We start from the raw sequence: 27,460 nt of genomic DNA, 5'->3' as shown, positions 1-27,460 counted from the left end.
CAAGGGCATCATCACCCTTCGACGCCACTTTCTTGGTATATCAATAACTAATGTTGAGTCAGACAACATCATTCTCAGGCAAAGTGGTGGAAGTTCTCTACAACCGTGGCTGGGAACACGAATCATTCATCGGGTTCTTGGGACAAACAATGCACACAACGTTCAGTATCCTCACGGTCTCCCATGACCGCCATTCAAGGATTTCACCAATTTTGAGGGCAACAAGGGAAAAACAATTAATTACACTGTTTGGTCTCTTATACCATTCTTAATTAATTAAAGGTTTTTGTTCGATAAAAAAAATCTGATTTCACATGTTTAAATAAATAACCTAGATCGTTTCTAATTAATTTAACTCAAATCACATTTAAACAAAACTCAGGTTCTTTTTCTTCAAAACTCCAAATTCAATTTTATTAGATAAATTTAGATTTAGTTAAAATCTACAATCAGATTTTATAGTTTAGTTTCAACTCAGATTTAATAAAGATTCAGGTTTGCTCTCCTCAAACTAAATCCCAGATTTAACGAGTATTAAAATCTTCTTATATTAATAAATCCAAAGCCCAACTTAAATACACAATATAAACATGATTTAGAACAAGGTATGAACAAGGATCTAAAGCTTGACACGTTATGACGAAAACCATGTGGGTGTGCATAAAAGAAAGCATTGATTTATCATAACCCGAGTCTGTACAAAAAATTAAATTTGAAAGCATATGCAGGCCGAATACAATATTCAGGTTCATATCCACGGTTCACGATTTTTTTTGAAAACCCAAGTCGTACATATGCAGATCAATTTAACTAACATGCTTGTACAGACTGAGTAAAGTAACAAGCACATAATGATATGCCAACAGGTATGATTCAGCGTCAGCACACACACCCATGATTTTTATAAAAGAAGACTAACCATGCTTAGTACTAAAAATAACCAAAAATATATATATATCGCAATTTCCCAGTCATAGGGTTTATTTTCATAATTAAGAAATCATTCAAATTTTCTTTTCTTAGCTGAACAATCACCCTTGAAAACAATTATGCAGACTCAAATCTCAACATAAGCATCGATCTTAACTGTTTATTTAATCTTTTTTATGAATTCAAAACTCAACATAATCATCGGTCAAACAGATTTTAAATCGAACTACATCCAACGTGAACCCAATACCAAACGAGTTCTTATTTGTGACTTTAAAACCCACGTGAGCAATAAACTATATCTCCAACAAAAGGCCAGTTGAAACTTATAGATTGAACCCAATTCGAGAAAAATTCTGATTAAATTTAAGTCCAATAAATCTAATCCAAAAAAAAATCACAGCAGGTTTCTTTTGTATTATCATTACTAGAAAATTCAGATTTTTAGGCTCATCAAAACCTAATCAATATTCGAATCAGCAGAGAAAATCAAGGTTTGATAAATCGAAAATTTGTACATAGAAACACATATTTGATTTTTTTCTCAAACCCATGCTTGATTCAGCCCACACAAATCCTTTCACTCATCGGAATAGCAAAGAGAATCATGTACCTTTTAGGCTATGGACTGATTTGCGATGAATGAAGAAGAATAAGAAGTCGAAGACGGCGAAGAGGCTCAGGTCAGCCTGCCCTTCCTCTCCCTCTTGTTACCCTCTCCTCCTCTCTTGTTACCCTATCTCTTTCTCTCTATCGCAGCCCTCTCTCTCTCTCAAAACACATTGTTGTGTTTTGAGAGAGGCTCACATCCATTTTTTATAAAAAGGAGGGGAGTCTTCCTCTAAGGAGGAAATGTCCCCTTCTCAAATAGGAAGAATCCTATTTCAAAAAGGAAGGAACGTCCTCTTCCTAAGCTCCTTTCCAAGCTATGTCACATAGGTGCGGGTGCGAGTGCGGCGATGCGGCACTTTAAAAAAACTTGGCTGCGAGGGTGCAGGGAGGATATATATATATATATATATATATATATATATATATATATATATATATATATATATATATATATATTAACAGTTTTAAGTTAACAGTTAACACTACGTGTTATGTATTTATATATATAATATAGATAAAAATAGACTTGATTAGGGTTAACTGAATCTACTTTTGGATAGAAATGGACCTCGGTGTGGTTGACTTCACCTAACACAAAGGAAGTTGTGTCCAAGTGTCGCACCCGCCTGGGTGCGGATGCGGTGCCCTGTTAGAAGAGTCTGTGTGACATAGTTTCCAAGATATATATAATATTTTATTTTATTGTTATTATTATTATTTTGATTATTATTATAAATTAGTTTTCTTAAAATAGGTGGACCATGGACCTTAGCCAACGACTCCACGATCCCCTTGGAATCCAAAGCTTGCATCAGCCCCTATATTTTATATTATTTATTATTTTAACCCAAAACAGCGAAAAATATAATTATTTAAGTAAAAATAACATTTATTAAGTTAAAAAAAACCACAATTTTACGAGATATTACACATGTATATGCCATTTTGCTTCTTTCAAGAACAAGTCAAACATCTAATGTATGTTACAGAGTTTTTCGCTCAAAAGTCATAGATTCTTGCCGTTTAAAATGATTTGTTAACTACTTATTTAGCTACTATAATGGTATTATGGTCAGATTAGAATAGATGGACAAATTTTATGATGTACCTGATCGACAAGAGCAGGATTGTCCACTACCTGTGAGGTAGATGGATTGGACCATGGGTGTATTCAACAGATTTCTGAAAATGACAATTGAGATCTGGCTGCAATATTTAGAGTATTGGATTAATGGGGAGGATGATCAGGAGTGTTGTTAACATTCATTCATGATAATTTGGGATTGAGGAAGTGATGCAAATTAGTGCAAAAAGCAAATTTAGTTGTGCACACAGGTGATGGGTGGGGTAAAAATAACCGTACATGTTTAGGAAATAATCATTTCTAGATACAAATAAGTAATCACAACTTCAGTCGTAACAAGAATATCCTTTCTAGGTATCAAAATAACTGGCTTGAAGGATTCATCTTGGAGCCTTTGTAGGATACTTATTGCATGTTGTTATAGGTAACGACACATAACAAGTGTATGGAATCTTCTTTGTTTTGTGTATGCAATCTTGAACAGCCAATGATATACTTAAAAAGTTTTTTCACACGAGAGATCTTACCTGATGATGCAAAGTCATTGTTTATGAGATAATTGAAAACAACACTTTGCTTAGAAGGATCTAGGGATTGATATAGATAGGGAAAGTTGTGTGTACACTTAACATGATGTGTCTGCTTTCTGTTAGCAATGCCATTTTACTAATATGTGTGAGGTCATGACTGTTGATGGACAATGCCTTCTGAAGCAAAAAGAATAGGATTATGATGAAAGGAAATCCTCTTGCTGAGTTAAAATGTAGCAAGCAATTGGTAGTCAGCATAGAACTTGGAAAAGATGGTGAATATCTAGAACTTGTTCTTTATAAAATGGGTTATCATTAATAGAAGTCCAGTAATGGAAGGAATCCCTTTTAGACAAAAATGGAAGGACCTCAAACACCCAAATGAACTGAAACAAATGGGTAATGAGATACAGTATGGAAGAATGAGACACGTTCTTTCCCAAAAGGGGATGGTAACACATTGAGTTTCTTGTCTTACAATATTCACATTTCTCAAACCTCATCTGAATTATATAAAATTTGCTTGAATGACTCAAAATGCCTAAATGTAGAAGAGACTGGGCTGACCAAGATGTTTGTGCCATTACAAGCACTGAAGCTTATTGCAATGGAACATGAAAAGGATTCCATATGTTTGAATAATAGGCATCTCCAACCTTATGCCCAATTTCAATCTTCTTCCTTGAATAGCAATGCTACATCCCACATCCATGAGATGAAAAAAATAGCATCAAAATGTTGAAAACAAAGTTAGGTCAAGGTTTGGAATTTTGGGGCAGATGGACTTGAGGAACGGCATCAGACCTCAAGGCTTTTAGTAATTGACCCAAAAATTATGCATTTAAGGGAGATTCTTCGAATTAAAAAGCAAGTATACAACCATTTAATATGGAATCATCGAGGACAAATAAAACACACAAATTAAGAAGTCATGAGATCATACCAGAGGTGAACACTAAGGGAGTGTTAGAGATTCCACGAGTGGAATGTAGAGTGGCCTAAAGAACCTATTTAACTGGTCAATGGGATCCAAAAGGGCCACAGTATTTTTCCATTAATTTGTTGATGAGGCTTTTAGAGTCTAAAAGGACCACAGTGCTGCACTATGGTGGAGCCTAGGATGATCTGGTTCATCAAGTGCACCAGGTCTTCACCATGCGCCCAGATCTTTGCTTGGCTAGAATGCCAAGCTGATGCTGAAAAGAAAGGACTTTCAGCTCGATGGCTGCAGCATTATGCCCAAGAATGCTGAGTCGCCGTTGGACCACCTACTGTGGTCCTGTCCTTATGCCCAATCACTCCTCTCTAGCATGACCAGACATTACAGTGAATCGAGTCTTGATTCATAAAGGATCTGCTACAATCTGCATTCTGCAGTAACAAGAAAATAAAGGTCATTTGGATTTGGTGGCTGCACGTAGCTTGGTGGTTTCTTTGGAAGAAAGCAATGACCACACTTTCAATGATTGGTTTCATCTACCTGCTGTTCATGCTCAAACACAGTTCCACTTTACGGCTCATGCAAGATCAAAATGGCCAAATTCGGGTGTTGGCTGGATGGGAAATTCATCTTTGTGTAGTACTGACTAATTACTATGTATCTTTGGTGACAACTCATCATGCATCTACTTTTCTGTTTTAATAAAAGTCTGTTTACTTTTTTTGGAAAAAAACACGTGAACTACTTATAAAAGAAAGATATGATTACATAAATGTCCTTCAGTAGATTTAAAAATTATTTTCCATTCAAAAGACACAAACTGTCCTTCAACCTTCAATATTATAAGGATGCGGGGAATAAAGAAAAGAACATGGGTAGAACAAAATAAAAAATACCCCTAGGAGAGAATGTAGAAGAGTGTATACATAATAGTTCCTGTTCCTGTTCCTGACAATAACCATGATCTGTCCTTGGGGGATGCTCAATCAATTTATATTGCCTCCTGTCGTTCGTTGACCTGGTCGGCTGGTCAATTTATATCTTTATATTTCTTTTCTCTGACTTTAGATTCTAGTTGTACATGATAAATATCAGGTGTATGTATTTTTACTGGTATAGGGTTTTAAACTTTACAGTTTTTGCATGAACTATTCTCATGTTAACATTCATTACTCTAAACCTCTTTATAGTGGCATTATTGTTCTTACATTAAAAAATCTAGATTATTTGACAAAGTTCATGATTTCACTATTAAGCTTCCATTTCATGATAGTTGATTTTGGAATTGGATGGTTTAAACTTTATGTACAATAGGTTTTGATGCTCTATGTCACGTGGATACTGCTGCGGATACCGGGATATGGCCATTTTTATGAAATTTCCAATATAACTTCACTAACTTGTATATAAAAGGGATACAAAACGGCTGTCAAAATGGAGTATCTATGTGACACAGTTGATGCTTAATGCAGCAGTTCAGTCGCTTATGAATGTTAAGCACCTATGTTCTGTTGTTTTTCTTTTGGAATACTTACAAGTTAAATTGATAGATGATGTTACATCTTTTGTATGTAATGAGCATTTTTTCACAGACGTGCACATGCAGACACAGATATACAATATATCTATATGTATAATATATTTATTTGTTTGTGTTACCCCCCCCCCCCCCCACCCCACACACACACACACATATTATTTGTTTATTTTAACATGGACCCCGTAGAAGTAGTGTAGAGTGGTTAGTTCTGGTTTCAATGAGAGTGGAATGTTCTGGGTTCCTCCCCAACACTTTTAAGTGCTTGCGTGGTGGATAAGGCATCAAGCTGGGGTGGTCCAGCCTAGGGATGTCAACAACTCGGGTTTGGTTGAGATCAATGTTGTGAAAAGCGTTGAGGCGTAGCGAAGCGCTCCACCAAAAACCGAAGCAAGGAGTAAGCCTCAAGGTGTAAAGCCTAAGCCTCAAAATTAAAAAAAACCTAAAAAACTTTAAAATATATATAAATACAAATAAATAAAAAATGCTTTATTGATGAAACAACAACCAAAAGCGACGCGTCACACCGACGCTTGGGTGTGGAGTCAAATAGGCAAGGGTTCCCTCACTTTGTTGGACGGATGGGGGTAAAGAAGATAGTTCAAGACCATAAAATTAGGTTAGCCACTTGGAACATAGGGTCTTTAACTGGTAAGTTGGTAGAGTTAGTAGATGTTATGTGTAGGAGAAAGATGGATATTTTATGTCTACAAGAGACCAAATGGATAGGTGAGAAAGCAAAAGTGATAGAACTTTGGGGATATAAGATTTGGTATACAGGAATAGGAATGGAGTAGGGATTGTTATTAGTCGTGAGTTTATAGATAATGTAGTTGAGCTCCGTAGGAAGGGTGATAGGATTTTACTTATTAAATTAGTATTAGGTACGAATATTATTAATATTATTAGTATTTATGCACCTCAAGTAGGTTTAGATGATTCCATTAAGCGTCAATTTTGGAAAGATTTAGATAGAGTAGTACAAGGGATATCTTATGGAGAAAAGTTTTTCATCGGTGGTGACCTTAATGGACATGTAGACATTAGTAGGGATGGATTTGAGAGTATCCATGGAGGCTATGGTATAGGAGAAAGAAACGAAAGTGGAGAAAGGATTTTAGATTTTGGTTTGTCATATGATATGATCTTAGCAAACACTTGGTTTAGGAAGAGGGAGTCTCACCTAGTAACATTTAAAAGTAGGGTTAATACGAGTCAGATAGATTTTTTCTTACTTAGAAAAAGAGATAGGGGTTGTTGCATCGATTGTAAGGTTATATCGAGAGAAAGTTTAGCTACATAACATAGAGTCTTAATTTTAGATCTTAGAATTAGAAAATGCCACAAAAGGGATAGACATAGGATATATCCTAGAATTAAGTGGTGGGCACTAAAAGGAGCTAAACAAGGAATGTTTGTAAAGCAAGTAGTTAAGAAAGTTGATTGGTGTCTCGAGGAGGATTCAGAATCAATATGGAATAAGATAGCGGGTGGCATGAGAAAGGTGGCTAAGGAGGTATTGTGTGAGTTTATAGGCGGTGCACCGCTAGGTAAGGATACATCATGGTGGAACGAGGATGTCAAATTAGTTATTAAGGTTAAAAGAGAGTATTATAGAAATCTAAGTAAGATTTGTGATAATGAGAATTTGAAAAAGTATATGATAGCAAAGAAGGAAGCTAAAAAAGTAGTTTGAAACGCGAGGGATAGGGTATATAAAGAGGTTTATGACAAGTTGGATACCAAAGAGGGCGAGAAGGATATTTATAGGCTTGCAAAGATGAGAGATAGGAAATCGAGGGATCTGGGTATGGTTAGATGTATCAAAGATGAAAGACAAAGGGTTTTAGTCAAAGATGAAGAGATTAAGGAGAGATGAAAAGATTATTTTGATCAGCTATTTAATGGAAGTCATGCTCAGGACCTTGGAGACTTCTCCATTCCTTTTCATGAGATGAATCGTGACTTCATGCGCAAGATTCAAAAGAAAGAAATTGCAGAGGCTTTGAAGAAAATGAAATCAAGAAGGGCAGTTGGCCCAGATGGTATACCTATCGAGGCTTGAAAATGCTTGGGTGAGAAAGGTTTAGAATGGTTGACAAATCTTTTTAACAAGATTTGGCGGACAAATAAGATCCCTAATAAGTGGAGGAAGAGTATTTTGGTGCCTGTGTACAAGAATAAAGGTGATATACAAGATTGCACAAACTATCGTGGTATAAAACTCATGAGTCATATTATGAAACTTTGGGAGAGGGTGATTGAGTATAGGTTGATGAAGGTTGTCATGATATCGGAGAATCAATTTGATTTTATGTCTGGAAGATCAACTATGGAAGCTATACATCTTCTTAGACAACTTATTGAGAGTTATAGAGAGAGGAACAAAGATTTGCATATGGTTTTTATTGATTTGGGGAAGGCATACGATAGAGTACCTAGGGATGTTCTCTGGTGGACAATGATGAAGAAAGGTGTTTCTCTCAAGTACATTAGTATAATTAAAGATATGTACAAAGGAGTAGTAACAAATGTCCGCACTTGTGGAGGGGTGACAACCAATTTTCCTATAACGGTTGGGTTATATTAAGGATCTGCATTAAGCCCTTTCCTATTTGCTATAGTGATGGATGAGCTTACGAGATCAATTCAAGAAAATGTGTCATGGTGTATGTTGTTTGCTGATGATATTGTTTTGATTGATGAGTCTAGAGTTGGGGTTAATGCTAAGTTAGAATTATGGAGACAGACATTGGAAGCAAGAGGTTTTAAGTTGAGTAAGAGTAAGACAGAATATATGGAATGTCGGTTTTGTAAGCAACGAAGTAGTGATGGGAGTGTAGTGAAGTTTGGTGAGCAAGAAATACCAGTGGATGACTGTTTCAAATATTTGGGATCTATCATTCAAAAGTATAGAGAAATTGATGGAGATGTAAATCATAGGATAAAGGTTGGGGGGATGAAATGGAAAAATGCAACTGGAGTGTTGTGCGATCGTAGAATGTCATTGCGGTTGAGGGAAAAGTTTTATAGGACGACAATTAGGCTTGTTTTATTATATGGTACAGAATGTTGGGCTGCCAAGAGACATCATATTCAAAAAATGAGTGTAGCTGAGATGCGTATGCTTAGATGGATGTGTGGAAATACAATAAAAGATAAGATTCGAAACGAGAAGATACGTAAGAAGGTAGGTGTTGCATCCATTGAAAATAAGATGAGAGAGAATCGTTTACGGTGGTTTGGACATATCCGACGAAGGCCTAATGATGCTGCAGTTAGAAGGATGGAGAAATGGGAAAATATATTAGTTAAAAGAGGTCGGGGTAGGCCTAAGAAGACTTGGATGGAGATGATAGGAAAGGATATGAATGCTTTGAACCTCACCGAGGACATGGCATTGGATAGAAATGATTGGAGGAGAAGGATTCATGTGGAAGACCCAGAATGATTTTCTTTTTTGGTTCATATCGCCGACCCCAATTGTTTTGAGATGAAGGCGTAGTTGTTGTTGTTGTTGTTGATGATGATGAAGCAACAACCAATAAGAAATAGAAAATCTCAAATAAATACTGAAAAATATGAGATTAACATGTAAAAGTAATATTAATGCAGCAACTTAAATATGTAAGTATCTAAGAAATAAAATATGAGCATTCAATGAAATTTTAACAAAATCACTAACAATCAAATTCCTCAACATCATCATATAATGCACACAAATTCATCTAAAGTTCTAAATAGATATTAAGCTAATTTTTCATGCATGCTTATTTGAAAAATTAGCTCTATCAAACTACTAAAATCACACATAATAATCCATATCTACACTTAGTCTCACAAACAAAAAAAATATTTTCATTTAACAATTTTTTTTAATTTCCATGATCTAAGAGTCAATTACACATACATACACGGTCACATGCTTATTTGCAAATAATTACACAAACTAGAAGTAGCAATTTCACATGTACGGTTTTTATATAAACAAAATAACAAAATTGACATATACAGTTTTCATATACAGTCAATTAATTGCAAAAAAAATCCAGTCATTTTGAAGAAGAAGAAGAAGGACTGGAAGAAGGAGAAGAACGGAAGAAGCAAAAGAAGAAGACTGGAAGAAGGAGAAGAACGGAAGAAATGGGAGGAGACAGAAAAGGAGGACAACGGAAGAAGAAGAAGAAGAACTAAAGAAGAAAATGGAGGGAAGGGAACAAGAAGAAGAAAGAAGAGATGAAGAAGAAGCAGATGAGCCGAAGAAGAATGGAAGAAGAAATAAGAGAAGAAGATGGAGAAAATCGAAAGAAGAAGAGAATGGAAGGAGGAGAAGAGAGAGGGGGGGGGGGGGGGCGGGGGTTTACATACGTCTTCTTCTTCACCTTCTTCATCTTCTTCTTTCATAGAGAGAGAGAGAGAGAGGGATTGCCCTAACCATCGGGCCTCCCCTTTGTTTTTTATTTTTATAAATTGGATTTGGGTCAAACAGGGGCTTTGACTCATTTGACCCAATGAATTTGAGTTGCGCCTTGCCTCGAGGTGCACACCTCAAGGCCTATGAGGCGCATGCCTATTTAGTTGGAATCACTTGGAACTGTTGCATCCAATTAGCACTCGGGTCAGATTTGGTTTTATATGATAAAATTCGGTTGGAGTCAGATCAGATTTGTTTTTTCTAAAATCTGAAAGGATCCGTGTAAGCTGCTCAAATGAAAATGCTTTTTTAGCTTTGAATGTGCAGTTTGGTGCTAGAGGGAAATCGTGCACAAGAATAGAATTAGTGCCAACACCTACTTTCAGAACTGTGCATTGGGAACTTCAGAAAAGAATTGATGCCAACATTGATTTTCTCCTTTTTAAACATGCAAATGCTAAAACAGTTCAAAATTTCAAATACAAAGAAAGATGGCAATGCACATTTGACTCAACAGATCTATCCAGTTTGACCGTTTGAGTTGGTTTTCAGGTTCCATCTGTATTTTCTTTTCATAAATGGATTCACATTCAATTAGAGTTGTGTCATGTTCGACTCCATGTGTTTTTTAGGTACATCTGATTAGGTCGGATTAGGTGATACATACATTCAAAGTGAATCCGACTTGTTACATCCTTAGTCCAGTCTATTGCTTTGCATTGGGTCATCTTTTTGAGCTTCAAGGTAGCCTGCAGAAAGTCTGGGTGGGGCTTGACCAGCTCAGCCCAAATAGAACAAGACCTGGCCCAGTCTTTTGATGGGTCAGGATTGACTCTGTATCACACTGTATTTATGAATCAGGTCAGCTTGTTGCTCATGCCTTTTGAATTGCCCTAGGTTCTTGCAATCTGTCATCTCTTGGTTCAGTTTGTCCATCAGAACAATAACAAAAACAATAGGTAACAAGACCTGAGTCATTGAGTTGGTCTATTTGATTCTTGAATCCAATATGAACTAGTCAAGTCATAAATAATCAGGTCCTCAAACTAGGTTTATAGTAAGGAGAAACATAACGTATGATGTATTGTTACACTAGTTGATGTAATCAAACTGGTATCGTTCCTTGCTTAAGTTTGAATAATTCACAGATCCTAATGAAAAGAAAATCCTTTTTGTGTCCATTTGTTTGTTAATCAAATTGGTTGTTCCTGTGTAATGACGGTAAGGCACTAAAAAGATTCTTTGGTTCTGCTTCAACCAAGCTGCCACCATATTGAAACTTTCCTGAATGGGGTTTGATACTAGTGAAAATGTGATGATGAATGGGAAAAAAGATCTTTGTCATGAAACTCACTCTTGGTCTGAGGCTTTGGATAAAGTTTCCGATGCGTATGCAAGTAGAATGTATGGGACAGAGAAAATATGGTCAAGCAGGCTTGACAACCATTAAAATTGAATTTGATACGTCATAGTTAGATTCAGTTTCTCATCATGGTCAGCATGTCAAAAACCACAGTAGCTTTTTACTTTGAACATTAGATGTGATGTCCATAAAAAACTTATCAAAAGAATTAACAGCCAAACATCCACCTTTATGACTTGAGGAGGTTTTGGGACATGTAATGAAAACCCTTTATTTTGAAAATCTCAAAGATATTTTATTGGGTTTTTTTTGTTTTGAAAGTCTTGATGCCAATATTATGATATTTTCATCTCCTCTAAGGTCTTTTTCAGAGTTTAATGTGAACTGTATATGTTAGATATGATTCAGTATTATTTAGATGGTTAATCTTGCTTGTTTGTTTGTGGTATTATGTGTTTGCATTGCTTTTCCTTTTTTAGCATCAAGCAATTTCCTATGACCTGCAGCGTGCTACCAAAGTATATTATCTCCCACTTCACAGGACTCCTGTTGTTTTTCCTTTTTGAGAATCAAGCAATTTCTTTTGTCCTCCAGCAGGCTATCAAAACATATATCTCCCACTGGCATCCCCTTTTGTTTAGGGTGTGTTTGATTGCTTGTCCAAGATTAGACAGAACAGATAGAACACATGGTTTGTTCTGTAACAACAGTTCTGTTAGAATTTCATCTGCACCTGCATTAAGAGAGAAAACAGAGAAAGAGAGGGAGAGAGACTAGAAGAGAAAACCAAAAGGGGCCTCTGCGGCTGTCACGATTTATGTGTCTCAGAAATCGTGACCTAATGCATTTTATAAAGGCACTTAAGTGTACATGGGTCGGGTCGGGTCTTATATAATATCCAAAACCAACCCAGAAAAAGAAATACATTTAAATTTTACACTAATAAATAAAATGGAATGAACTCGGGTCTGGTATAGGATCCAGACCCGAAACACTATACACCTTTTTCACCCCCCCTCAAGTTGATCATGGTTATGAACCATGCACAACTTGCCTTTGAGCGTCCAAAAACGATCCTTTGTTAATCCTTTCGTAAATAGGTCCGCAACTTGTTGTTCAGTATTGACGAACTCAGGCTCAATCTTTTTTTCTTCAACTTTCTGTCTCACAAAGTGTTGGTCAATCTCAATGTGTTTAGCACGACTGTGATGTACTGGATTGAATGACATGTTAATAACACTTTGGTTGTCACATAGCAAGGTAGTGTGGGAGATCTTTTCTCCTACTTCAGTCAGTAGATGTCTGATCCATGTGACTTCGGCAGTGGCAGCAGCTATAGATCTATATTCAGCCTCAGTACTTGATCTAGCGATAGCTTTTTGTTTTCTACTGCTCCAAGAGACTAAATTTCTTCCAATGAAAACACAATATCCTGATGTAGATCTTTGTTCATCAGGATCCCCAGCCCAGTGAGTCCATGCTCATCTTTGCCATATGACTGTGGTGAGTATGTCAATCCATCCCCAATAGTCCCTTTCAGATATCTAAGGATCCTCGTGACAACTTCCATATGTCCAGTACGTGGCGTATGCATAAATTGAGATACTTGATTGACTGAATAAACAATATCTGGTCTAGTGGAGGTCAGATACTGTAACATTCCTATTATACTTCGATACCTGGTGGGATCATCACACAAATCTCCATCATGGGCACTAAGTTTTTGATGCAGCACACTCGGAGTTCCCAGAGGTTTGCAGTCTTTCATACCTGCCTTGCGGAGAACATCTACGGTGTACTTGTGCTGTGTGAGTGTCAAGCCATGAGTTTGATTATCAACTTCTACACCAAGAAAATAGCGTAGAGTTCCAAGATCTTTCATTTTGAACCTCTGACCTAGTAAGACTTTCACTTCTTGGATGTGAACCACAGAGTTTCCTGTGATAACAATATCATCAACATAAATTAATAACAGAGTGGTCACAGTCTGACTTCTAAAAAAGAACAATGAGTGGTCCAGCATGGAACGCGAAAATCCATGTTTCTGAATCTCTAGTGAGAAGCTATCAAACCAAGAGCGAGATGCTTGTTTCAGACCATAGATCTCTTTAACCTGCACACATGGGTTTTACAATTTTGTTCTTGATATCCAGGGGGTTGCTCCATATACACTTCCTCCTTCAAGTCCCCATACAAGAAGGCATTCTTTACATCAAGCTGACTCAACTTCCACCCATGTTTAACAGCCAGAGAGATAATAATCTGAATTGTTCCCATTCTTACAACCGGACTAAAAGTCTCATCATAGTCTTGCCCTGGTTCTTGAGTGAATCCTTTTGCTACGAGCCTTGCCTTGTATCGCTCAATAGTTCCATCTGGCTTCTACTTTATCTTGTAGACCCATTTATATCCAACAACATTTTTGTCAGGCGGTCTGGGAATGACTTCTCAAGTTCCACATTCATGCAAAGCTTGCATTTCATCATTCATAGCTTCTACCCACTTGGTAGAAGTGGCTCCCTGGTAGTACATAGTGGGCTCATCTTCTTTATTGAGAGCAGTTAAAAACAGCTGAAGATCCAAGGAGAAGTTGTTATAGTTGACCCACCTGTCAATGGGATGTCGTATGCGGCTTGATTTTCTGATCTCAGGAGTGTGAGAAGGGGTCGGATTGCTGACTGAAGCATGATCTGAATGGCTTGATGTCATCGGTCTCTGTCTGGAATATACAATGCCTTTGTATCTGCTAGGTATTTTTTCTGAATTCTGTGACCCCGACGTCTCAGTGTTTTCAGACATCTCTTCTTCTTGTTGCACGCAATCTAGTGAACATGCTTCACTGGAGCTAGCAAAAAGTTTTGAACTCAACCAAGGATAGTAAACTTTAGTTGGTATATTGGTTGCATCAGCTTTGTCATCGAAATTTTGCTCATCAAAGACAACATTTCTTGAGATTCTGATACATTTGTTGGTAGGATCATAGCACCTATATCCTTTGTAGTCATCTGCATATCCCACAAACCTACACTTCTGGGCCTTGTCTTGAAACTTGTTTCTCAGGGACCGATCAACATGCACATAGCAAACACATCCAAAAACACGCAGATCATGATACCTAGGATGAGCTCCAAAGAGACAGTGATAAGGAGACTTGTTTTCCAGAATGACCATTGGCAATCTATTTATCACATGCACGGCAGAATGAAAGGCTTCTGTCCATAGGTTGGTGGGAAGATTGCTGTTATGAAGCATACTCATGGCACTTTCAACGATATGTCTATGTTTTCGTTCAGCAATCCCATTTTGTTGAGGAGTGTGAGGGCAGGACACCATTCTTCCTATTCTGTTATCTCGAAGAAAAAAAATAAAATCATGGGATGAAAATTCCCCACCTCCATCGCATTGGAAAAACTGAATGGACTCAGAAAATTGGTTTTTGACCAAGGAAAAGAAATTTTGGAACAAAGAGAAGACTTCTGACTTATTTTTTATGAAATATATCCAAGTGTATCGAGAATAGCTATCAACAAAGATTAGATAATATCTGCTTCCAGACCCAGAGAAAATTGGGGCGGGTCCCCACACATCAGAACAAATGATCTCAAAAGGTTTTGAAGCTCTCTTATTAATTGAATGAAAAGGCAATACATGACTCTTGCACAAAAGGCAACTGGAACATTTATGACTACCCTCATCCCCTTTAAGACTTTCTTTTGGAATGAGATTATTAGAAACAAATTTCTCAATAAAATGACTCTCACAATGTCCTAACCTACTATGCCATAAGGATGGCTTATTGCATTCAGAGATACTAAAAACACTAGCAGAAGAGGAGGAACATGACTCTGATGAAGGCTTCAAAATCAGGTGAGAAGGGTGAACATCACGACATGGAGCTTCTTCAAAGACATACATGTTGCCTCGTCTTTTTCCTTCAGCTAATGTTTCCCTCGTGCGTAGGTCCTTGACCTGCACAGAGAAGGGAGTGAATTCAACTGAAGCATTATTATCATCAATAAGTTTAGAGACGGAGACAATATTTTTCTTAATGTCAGGGGCATGAAGAACGTCAGAAAGAGTAAGAGTGGAATGTGACATGGGGATAACAGTTTTTCCAACATGGGAAACAAGATGGTGGGATCCATCTCCAGTGACAATCTTACTTTTTCCAAAATAAGGAATAGGATTAGAAATTTTACCTGCATCGCCTGTCACATGAGTCGCTGCCCCAGAATCGACAAACCAAGTGCCTTCATCATTCTGCTTCAATTTTAACTCTGACAAGGCAGATATCAGCAAATCTTTAATCTCTCCACTGTCTCTGGTATTTGTGAACTTTCTCTTGATTTCTATCTGTGGACTCTTTCCTTTATTCTCTGGATTATGCCAACAATTCGCCTTGATATGTCCCTTTTTGTTACAAATGAAGCAAGTAGGGATGGATCTTGTTCTCTGCGCATGAGTAAACGTGTTTGGAGTGGGAAGCAAACCACACCCTCCGTGTCCACTTCACCATTGTCCTCCTCGTCCTCGTCCTCTACCATAGGTCACTCCTGTAGCAAAAACTTCTTGAGAATTTGAATGATTATGAGTTTCTTCAGAGAATCCCTTTAGAGTCATTTCATATTGGATCAATTTGGCTCGTAGCTCATCAAAGGTAGGAAGAACAGAGAGACACAATAGTGAAGTGATTATCATGTTGTAGTTAGATCCCAATCCACTCAGGGTTTGTTGCACCATGTCTCTGTCACTAACGGCACACCCTATAACTGCAAGTTGATCTGTGATGGTCTTCATCTTGTTCAAATATTCCATGATGGTCATGGAATCTTTCCTTAACAATTGAAATTCTCTTTTTAAAAAAACTACTCTTGCTTGAGAAACCTGCGAATACGTCTGAACCAGTCGTTCCCAGAGTTATAGAGCTGTACAATTGTCAGGAATGGCAAGAAGGATCTCTTGAGACAGGGTGGATGTGATGTATGCAACAACTGACTGGTCTTTTCTTTCCCAATTGAGGAATTCAGCATTTTTAACATACACGATTGAACTCGCCCCTTTGTCATCTTTTTCTTCTCTCGGGCTAAATTCTGGTGGAACTGAAGTGGTTCCATCCAGGTGACCTAAGAGGCCTTGACTCCTTATGAAAGGAATAATATGCCTCTTCCAGATCAAGAAATTTGAGGTATTCAACTTCTCATAAACAAGTTGGTTGAGAAAACTTGAAGAAAGATTTGATTGAGGGTGGTAGGGATCCATAGAGAATAAGAATCAACAGATAGAGAATAAGAATCAACAGACAAAAAGTTCAACCTTCTCCCAACACTCCTTTTTTTTTTTGCTGTCAGAGAATCGTAGACTGTTAAAATCAAAAAATGAAGAAACTTGGGCCTTTCTGTGCACCAAAAAGGGGCTTGCGCGAAAAGAAAATCACACGTTAAGAAACCCCTCCTTTGACTGTTTCAGCAAAGGGAAATCAAGAATGATAATGTGCAGCAAAGCACAGGAAATCAAAGGGAAGCACTATAACAGAGAGATTTTGGAAAAGACAGAATGAAAAGGGAATCAAACGATTAATAGGAACAAATTTAATATCTCACGTGAATCAGTTCACGAATTGACGTGAAGAGACGTTAACCCACGATCTGGGAGAAGACCGATGCTTCACGTGAACCAGTTCACGTGAAATGCAGTCAATCCACGATCTGGATTCACGTGAATAGAGTGCCCGTAAATCACAGATTCACAAAAATGTAACTCACGTGAGGTGTGAGTACACAGGAAGATTCAGAAAGGGGGAAAGAAAAGAGGCGAAGGAGAAAGAAGAACAGAAAGAAAATGAGAAGCGAAAAACCTCAAATTAAAATCGTGACCTAATGCATTGTATAAAGGCACTTAAGTGTACATGGGTCGGGTCAGGTCTTATATAATATCCAAAACCAACCCAGAAAAAGAAATACATTTAAATTTTACACTAATACATAAAATGGAATGAACTTGGGTCTGGTATAGGATCCAGACCCGAAACACTATACACCTTTTTCAAGTTCTTCATCCTGCGTTTGTTTTGACTCAAACAGGAAACATATTTTTCCTATTTGAAAACAAATAAACTGCAAGAAAAATAGACCAACATAAACCATAAAATCAAAGAAACTATAAAATAAACCATAAAAATAAATATAAAAAACACTAATTCAAACCCTAATCAAAGAAAATCAAAGAAAAAAAAAACAGATCAAATAAAAAAAAAGCCGTAATCAAATTAAATATAAAAAGTCCTAATTCAAGAAATTTGGTTCAAAGCCCTAATAAAAAAAATATTTTTTATATTTAATCCAAACCATAAAATTAAAATCAAAGAAAAACCCTGATTCAAAACCCTAAATTTATAATTTGAAACCCTAATTTGAAAATACTTATGAAACAGCATTTCGCCTTAGGCCTCAACTTACATAAGGATCAGTGCTTCATGTGCGTTCTATTTCAAGTCTCATTGCATGCATCTTCCTAACTAACAGCATTTAAAGTGGGGATTTCAAGCACGAGCACCTAGAACTTATGGGGATTACATGTTTGAAGTCTATCACCTGGACCAATCCCCCTCATCAATCTGTGGCAGTTCTACTAAGTTGGACCATCACAGTTGTGATCCAGTTATTTTTTGTGACATTCTGTATTGTGATTCAAAGAAAGCAGCATTACTATCGCAACTTCCCCCATTCTGGTAGTTTTATCTGTTGTGTGTTTTCACAAGTCACCTTTAGCAGATTAGCATGCCAATAACTGATTAAGGTGGTTGTTCAAATGTGTCGTGATCATCATCAATCTAATAATGTATCACTTTGATTGTCATCAGTCTATAGATCACTTCTGGAAATCTTGAGGCAGTTCATTTGAAGCGTGCACAGCCTGTTTAGAATACTGTTACCTTGTCAGATGCTTCAGGATATTAACTTTTGGAAATAGTTGCCTTGTTGAATCGTCTTCATTGGCTGGTCTCAGCTGTTAAAGTTCAGTCGATTGTTTTTCATTTTTGCTAGCCTGCTAGTTTAATAAATCATAAATTTTACATAACGCAGCAACCGACTCACTTTTACTACTTAACAGGAGCTAGACGATATCCTATTTGATTCAGATACGACACCAAGGTACCAGCTGCGCCGAACAAGCTCTGCACCATTTTAAACCAGCAACTTCTTTGTATATTCTTTTTCTGTCATCCACACAAGCTCCATTTCAGGAACTCCAGACTTCATGCCCGACTGGTCATGCTGTATAGCTTTGTCGTGGCTTCTATTGTTAGTTCATGTTGTAGGAAGCTGTGAGCTCGCTCTCTTTTCAGCTATTGGATGTTCTTGGCAAATTAAATTTGTAACAGAGGATGTTCTTTGACCACTTCACATTTAACCAATGTCATTGATTTTTACTACAATTTCATTCTAGTAGAGTTGCCCCTCTATCACTGTGTTCAAAGACGTGTAACTGCAGTGTTGGTTTCTGACTGATGCTTTGCATCATTATCATCATCTCTCTCTCTCTCTCTCTCTCTCTCTCTCTCTCTATATATATATATATATATATATATATATATATATATATATATATATAGATAGAGAGAGAGAGAGAGAGAGAGAGAGAGAAAGTCACCAGAATATGAGAACTAGAAATATAGGCATTTCCAATACTTTTTTGCAAATCCAATCATGTGGATGTGCTTGGCATGGTGAATTTGTCAACCATTGGATCGTGTATTTTCAATGAAAAAATGTGATTTTTTAATGCTTGAATATTTATGAGGATTATGAGCCATTGATTTTAAATCCTTAAAAAATCTCGTTTATGCATCAAAATCCGATGATTCAAGAGTGTGTTCTTATCAAACCAATCATGTAGATCACATCCGTACCGTAAGAGAAAAGAACAAAAAATTCATGAAAATCATGAATTTGCTAGGAATCAACCATTGGATCGTGTATTTTCAATGAATAAAATGATTTTTTAATGCTTGAATATTTATGAAGATTATGAGCCATTGATTTTACATCCTTAAAAAATCTCGTTTATGCATCAAAATCCGATGATTCAAGAGCGTGTTCTTATCAAACCAATCCAGTAGATCACATCCGTACAATAAGAGAAAAGAACAAAAGATTTATGAAATTTTTAAAGCGATATTATGCCAGGGCTTTTCAAAATATCATCTGTTTTGAAAATATCACATTTTTGACATGATAATAACGTGACAAAAACACTTTTTTCTAGTTTATTATGTTAATTTTGTTTTTGTTTTTGTTTTTGTTTTTGTTTTGTGCTTAAACCAACAGATATCTTCCTGAGATTTTACCCCAAAAAAACTGTCTTTTCAACGAGTTTTTTCCTCATATTTTTTTGCTGGTCGTCTTGATGCTCTCCCTTCCTATTGGCAACTGCAGCCGGTATAAACCATGATCACTCTTTCCTCAAATCAACTCTGTCCCTGTTACCTGATCCTTATAATAGCAGAAATTTGGGTGAAATTAAAATCCAATTGATTGTCTAGTGTTTGAAACATTGAGTCACATCAAGAACATGTAAAATATCATTGAGTTTAAGTCTCGTGTTTGAAACAGAAAAGCAAGTTGAACCAAAATTGCTTATACACAAACCTAAGCCATTAGCGATTTTAATGTTATTTTTTCCTTCATACGGCACTTAAATAGACAGATTGTTCAGATCAGAGTACCAATTTCCTTCGTCCAAGATCAGAGGAGACACATGATAAGCTTGTGGCTGATTCGGATTCCCAACAATGCTTGATTTTCCTGCAATATTGTGGATGATCTTATAACAAGATCGAGCCATGTGACTCGATTTTTCACAGTACTAGCTGACCACCCAGTTTCTCTCTTGGTCAGTCTGATTTGGACAAATTATTTTGAGGCTCTGACTATAGCCTCTGCCTCTACCACGATATTAATTATTTTGCCTGAAATTTCAATCCTTGTTAAAGGATATCTCGATTGGACACTTGAACCTTGCTGCTGCGCATAGTTTATAATGGGTGAACTTGACTCAAAGTGAGTCATCTGCACCTCTTGACTTAACAATAAAGTGCAACTCGGTGAGAGTCACAGGGTCACGACGCGTGGAAATAGAGGTTCTAAAGGCAAAGTACTCGGTTTGTAAACCTTTGAGTAGATGGAGAACCATACTACTATCATCATCCACGGACGGGTATGGATGCCATGGCAAGTTGGTGTGACTACACTTTTGCCTTTTGAAAATAATTGTCTATTGGCATAGACCCTTTCTTAAGAGACTGCAGTTCTTCTTTCAACTGCATGATGATCGGAGAGCGAAAGTGAGCAGCATTCCGTGTGCTTCAACGTGTTCCGCACATCAAAGGAGGTTCGCAAACCAACGACTTGAGCATGCACACTTACAGAAAGAAAAGAAATTATCCAACTTAGCAAATAGCTGGTCTTGTCGAACCCAGGAACATAATCAGGGACGTTTAACTCTTGGCCTTTCCAATCACCCAACTCTCTAAACTATGAAGCACATGGATTTCATCCATCTACGGAACCGTTGAGATCATAAGACTGCAAGACGGGTTATGAATTGTGACTCCCATAGCAAATAGTTATCTGTTGCGAGTTTAGTACTAAGAAAGTACCACAAATTAGTGGGTGCCAACAATAATGGAAGAGTGCTACTTAGCTGAGATGAAGAAGCAGTCGACGAGCAGCGATGACAAGTTGATGAATCAACCAGGATGACGAATGTGCAGCACCAAGAATAAGACATACGATCAGGAGAGAGCTCACATGAACCACAGCTCTGATGCCATACTGAAGAACATATGGATCAAAAGAAACACAGAACAGTTTAACATGGATCAAAATATCTGTTTACCTCTCTCAACAATTAACGTGAGAGGTGGAGGTTGATTTTCTCCTTAGGATCAAGTACATAATTTTAGAAGTTTTGAAAACCTTAGCTTTCAAGAGTCCATTTTCCTTAATGACTCTAGCAGCTTGCTTAGATTGGACAGTCTGCATATCTGGACTCTTTAGCTTGAGTCCCAAGGCTTCTGAATGGTTCAGCTGATAATCTTGAATCTCTGGACAAGATCTTGTGAAGATAGGATATCTGGCCGGGTAGCTGAACTGGACTCTTAGAACTTAGTTCCTTAACATATATATAGTTAATTATACAGCTGATCCAAACACCCACAGTTTGTGTTCAACTTGCCGAGCATATTTCAAGAATCCACTCTTTACATGCCTAAGACAATCGTGTGGAACACATCCAACATAAGCAAAATTGGCCCATTTGATGGCAAAATGAGATCCGGCATTCTCCGGATCGGATCAGGCCCAGGTCCATAGAACCCTGACAGTACAGTGTGCAGAGACCTGAAATGGGTTTAATCTAATGCTAGCAGTAGTCAGATCTCCATTCATTTTGAACCAGGTGAATGGACATTATAAACCTGCATTGTATATGTCACGGGCTTAGAAGTGAAGGCCCCCGTGACGCAGCTTCGGGCAATCACAAACACCGAAGGCAGGACTTTTGAGCGCATAAGAACACATAACGCACGCGCACGAGCGGAAGCAAGAGTACGCGTATGCCCAAACACAAAGAGAGCAAAGAGACAAGGATGCAAAAAGCTTCTTTATAGATACTTGAAAGCAAAGTACATCAAGAGGGGGAGAGAGGGTCCGAATACACGGAGTTCTTAGGCCGTAAGTCCTTGTGGGGCACTCTAGAGTTCCAAAGAGGTATATACATCAAAGCAAAAAGGTGAAAAACATGGCGGTCCGGAACACGCTCCCTCGCCTAAGTTGGCGCCGTCCTCGACGCCAATTGTTCATGGTAGCCTTTTACAAGCTGTCGATGTTGAAACATGCTGCTGGCTTTCTCCTAGGTGGCTTCACATTCTGGCAATCCCTTCCACTGCACTAAGTACTTTTTGACTTCCCCTAGATAGTTGTTGGAATTGTTGAAGATGACATCTGGATCTCTGCTTGGTACACTAACTGTTGAAGGAGCTCGTTGCGGGATCGGGGCACGTTGAGGCATGCTCCGTTGAGGATCTCCTTCATCTTTGTGGAATGACTTCAGGTTGCATATATGGAATACCGGGTGCACTTGAAAGTTTGTTGGCAAGTCCAACTGGTACGCCAAGTTTCCCACATGTTTGATAATGGTGAAGGGACCATCATACTGGCGAATAAGGCCTCGGTGGTGGCCCCAAAAGATAGTTGTGCGGTCAGGAAAGAGCTTGGCCAACACTTTGTCTCCAACTCGAAATTATGTTGGGCGACGCTTCTCATCTGCCCATTTCTTCATGCGCTTGGTTGCCTTGTTTAGATATGTCTTCGCCAACTCTGTCTGATCTTGCCAGTTCCTGACAAACTGGTATATGCATAAGGTGTTTTTCCACATCCTCGTGCAGCCAGGGAGTGTGGAGTTTGCGGCTGTTGTCCAGTTGCGACTTTAAATGGACTATGGCCGGATGACTCGCTCTTATAAAGGTTGTAGCAGAATTGAGCCGCATCAAGTAAATCAACCCAATCCCTTTGGTTGGTACTGACAAAGTGTCACAGGTATTCCTCCAGCATGCCATTTATTCTCTCTGTCGGTCCGTCGGTTTGGGGGTGGAAATTTGTGCTGAAATGCAAGTTCGTCCCCATTAAGCGAAACACTTCTCGCCAAAACTTGCCAGTGAAGCGTGCATCACGATCATTGACGATGCTCTTTGGAATTCCCCAATGCTTAATTATGTTCCGCACAAATAACTTGGCAGTATCCGCGGCTGAGCAGGTGGCAGGGGCAGGCACAAAGATAGCATACTTCGAGAACCTATCCACAACCACATAAATTGAACTGCAACCTTGTGTTTTCGGTAAGCTTATAATGAAGTCCATGGTTATGCACTCCCACGGGCGACTAGGCACAGGTAGGGGCTCCAGTAGTCCACCAGGTCTTTGATTAATGGGCTTGTCTTGTTGGCAAATCAAGCAAGTCCGCACATAGACATTTATGTCATCGCGCATCTACGGCCAGTAGAATGCACGTTCCAACAATGCCAAGGTCCTCTGTTGTCCTAGGTGACCCGCCCAAGTAGTATCATGGCACTCGTGCATCAAGCACCTCCTCAAGGTATCTTGTCACGGAATATATAGACGATCGCCCGCAGCGCGGAGCAAACCATCCTCTAGCCAGAATCTTCGCGTCTTTCCTTCCTTCACCAATGTGATCAATTGTTGAGCTATTGGGTCACTTTTAGACGCTTCGCGCACTTGTTCAAGAAGATCGCTTGTCGGTTGGCTCACACTGTCATCCCAGGTGAGCAAAGCTGCAAGTTTCGCCATACGACTGAAGGCGTCAGCCACAACATTGGTCCTGCCTGGTTTATACTCGAGGACCATATCGAATCCTGCCAAGAAATCCTGCCAATGCGCTTGCCTTGCACTCAGCTTCTTCTGAGTTTGGAAGTAGCTTGTTGCAACATTGTCGGTGCGTACAACGAATTGTGATCCCAAAAGATAGTGTCTCCATGTGCGGAGACAATGCACGACCGCCAACATCTCGCGCTCGTGCACCGTGTATCGACGTTCAGCGTCGTTCAACTTCCTGCTTTCAAATGCGATAGGATGTCCTTCTTGGAGCAACACCCCACCAATAGCAAAGTCAGACGCATCGGTCTGCACTTCAAAGGGTTGCCGACAGTCAGGCAACTTCAGCATTGGTTCCTTTGTCAAGGCATGTTTTAACTCATCAAAAGCCTTCTAGCAGGCATCAGACCATAGCCACGGTCTATTTTTCTTCAACAGATCTGTGAGCGCAGCCGCAATCTGCGAGTATCCCTTGATGAAGCGTTGGTAATAATTTGCAAGCCCCAAGAAAGAGCGCAACTCAGGAACCTTAGAGGGCGGCTCCCATGCTTGAATAGCTTCAATCTTCTTATGGTCCATTTTGAGAGTGCCTCCTCCTACAATATGCCCCAGAAAATGGACTTCCTTCTGGCCGAATAGGCACTTCTCTCGCTTGACATACAATTCGTGGTCCTTCAAAGTCTGAAACACAATTTGAAGGTGGTGAACATGCTGCTCCATCGAGTCGCTATACACCACTATGTCATCCAAATACACAACGACAACTTGTCGAGGTGCGGGTAGAAGATCTTATTCATTAGGGTCGAAAAGGTAGCGGGCGCGTTCGTCAAGCCAAAGGGCATGATAAGGAATTTGAACGCCCCATATCGCATTACACAAGTAGTCTTTGCCTCATCCCCTTCTGCAACTCTCACTTGCCAGTAGCCAGATCTCAAATCCAACTTAGAGAAGACCTTTGCATTTCTAAGTTGATCAAACAAGTCTGCGATCAAAGGAAGCAGGTACTTGTTCTTCACCGTTATTTTGTTCAGTGCCCTATAGTCGACGCACAACCGCTTTGACCCATCATGTTTTGCTTGAAACAACACGGGCGCTTCAAAGAAAGCTTTGGAAGGTTGGATGATCCCCGCTTCGAGCATATCATCCAGTTGTTTGCGTAATTCCTACAGCTCAGGAATTGCCATGCGATAAGGAGCCATTGCGGTTGGTCGTGCACCCGGTACTGATTCAATCTGATGATCTATCTCCCGCCTCGGAGGTAGCTTCTTCGGCATCTCGGCGGGCATAACATCACCAAACTCCTTCAATACTGGCGCTAAGGTCTCTTGAACATCCGCGACTTTTTTTGCCTCATCTGTAGCACGAATTGTGACAAGAAAAGTCTCGTCACCACTTTTCATGCCTCTCTTCAACTGGAGCGCGGACACCAAGCGCTCACAAGGCTTCCCTGTCATCGCAGTAACCATGCAGGGCTGACTCTCACTCTCAAAGCTGACAACGTTGAGGTGGGGCATCGGCACTGCCTTGTTGCTTCTCAAGAATTCAATCCCAAGGATGACTTTAAAATCATCCATGGGTGCGACTGATAATGCGATCCTTCCTGACCAGTTGTGGATCTGCACTGGTACATCCCGAGCGACGCCGTAGATGGCTTTAGCATCTGAATTAACCGCTTTCATGCAGCTCTCTTTTTGTTCCCATTGTAATACCAACCGTTCTGCTTCTTCACGCGAGATGAAGTTGTGTGTGGCACCCGTGTCTACCAATGCCTTGGTAAGTCTTCCGTTGAGCAAAAGTTCCAAATACATCAATTATTTGCATACTGTTGGTTCCACACTGGTTGTGACCTTTACTGCATTCATCATCTGCTTTGCGCCAACTGTTGGCGCCTCTACAGGTTGATCATCTTCCTCACCCTGAACAGCATTCGCAACTCGGGGTGAGCGGTTATCTCCATTCCCTTGACCGCGGTTTCTATTGGGACATGTATCTTGCCAATGATCCCCATGGAAGATGCGATAGTCACGGCGACGATAATTACCACCTTGAAAGTTATTCCAATTCTGATTATTATTTTGGCCATCTTGCTGGACATGATTCTGCTGGTTTTCCCGACCAACATTTTGTACTTGGTCATTCCTTCGATTGTCCCTTCGATTGTTGCGATCATTTCCCTGTTGTCTGCCTTGAAATGTAGGGTCATTCCTATCCAGCTCGGCAAGTTTCTCTGCAACCGCAAGTGCCTCAGCTAGTGTTGCGGGGTCATGCTGAATGAGTTCTTGGTTTGCCCATCCTTGCAACCCGTTGCCAAAGTAAAACAACCGATCCTCATCATCCATTCTCTCTACTTCAAACATTATCGAAGAGAATGCCTTGACATAGTGATGCACTGACCCTGTCTGTTTCAATGCCAATAACCTTTTGCGAGCCATTTTCTCTTTATTTTTAGGTAGAAAGTAGTCTCGCATTTCCTTCTGGAGGTCTTCCCATGAGACTATAGCAACCAATCCCCGTCGAACATCACCTAAGCGACGTCTCCACCAAAGGGTCGCTTCATCCGCAAAGTACATTGTTGCGGAGCGTAGCCTATCTGCGTCCTCCTCTATCCTCGCAGCTTCTAAAAATTGGTCCATCTCGTAGATAAAATTTTCGAGATCCTTTGAGTCCCGCGTGCCTTTATACTTTGCGGGCTCAGGTAGCCTGTAACGTGGTCTATCCACATATGTCGCAACACCGCTAGCTGGGGCAATTCTCAACTGCCACTCTAATTGTCCATTCTTTCGTCGAATAACATCCAATTCAGCAGTCATGATGTTTAACCGACCCAACAAATCATCAAATCTGGTGAAAAAGTTCTCCACCGAGTAGTTAAGTTTAGTGGCAAGACTTTCCACCGAGTCTTTCACTCCCTCTACTGTTGCCTTGATCTCTGCATTGAGATCTCTAAAAGCGACACAAGTTCCATTAACCAACTTCTCCATGTTGGTCATTGACTCAGTCAGCTCCGCCACATCGCGCGTGATGGCTGACACCCGATCATCGGCCATGAAGTCCTCTTCAGCAGGAACCATACTGCTTGAAGGAGTCATGGCAATCTTCTTTGGCACCATTGTCACTCCTAATGTCAACAAGGCTCTTGTACCAACTTGTCACAGGCTTAGAAGTGAAGGCCCCCGTGACGCAGCTTCGGGCAATCACAAACACCGAAGGCAGACCTTTTGAGCGCACAAGAACACATAACACATGCGCACGAGCAGAAGCAAGAGTACGCGTATGCCCAAACACAAAAAGAGTAAAGAGACAAGGATGCAAAAAGCTTCTTTATAGATACTTGAAAGCAAAGTACATCAAGAGGGGGAGAGAAGGTCCGAATACACGAAGTTCTTAGGCCGTAAGGCCTTGTGGGGGCACTCTAGAGTGCCAAAGAGGTATATACATCAGAGCAAAAAGGTGAAAAACATAACGGTCCAGAACAGTATACCTTCCCAGTGTAATTCTGTTTTATACCCAAAGGAAATTAATACGAATAATTCCAATCAGGGCCAACTTTTTGCCCCTAATTCAAAAAATAAGCTACATTTTTCTAAATTTCCAGATATAGGCCGCAGGTTTCCCGAGAACTGCCAAATAGAAATCTCAGATTAACCTCAAACATCTTGGC

The 27,460-nt window shown here is 39.3% G+C and overlaps 1 protein-coding gene across 4 annotated transcripts in view; it reads left to right on the top strand.

Annotated features, from left to right (window-relative positions):
* The window catches only part of LOC149846578 (ABSCISIC ACID-INSENSITIVE 5-like protein 2), a 52,856-nt gene that overhangs the window by 5,756 nt on the left and 19,640 nt on the right, over positions 1-27,460 (top strand). The window contains exon 3 of one of the 4 annotated variants that reach the window (XM_089996428.1): positions 18,521-18,840. The exons of 2 other annotated variants lie outside the window; for them this stretch is intronic. In XM_089996428.1, the coding sequence (XP_089852554.1) occupies positions 18,521-18,598 (78 nt within the window). In that variant the 3' untranslated portion in view covers positions 18,599-18,840. Of the gene's footprint in view, positions 1-5,410; positions 5,546-18,520; positions 18,841-27,460 lie in introns of those variants that run through there. One more of the 4 variants, XM_089996427.1, reaches the window with a different exon arrangement.

The sequence above is a fragment of the Nuphar pumila genome, chromosome 2, assembly GCF_984573655.1.
Source record: "Nuphar pumila chromosome 2, dmNupPumi1.hap1.1, whole genome shotgun sequence".
NCBI lineage: Eukaryota > Viridiplantae > Streptophyta > Magnoliopsida > Nymphaeales > Nymphaeaceae > Nuphar > Nuphar pumila.
This window is presented reverse-complemented; position numbering and strand designations above follow the sequence as displayed.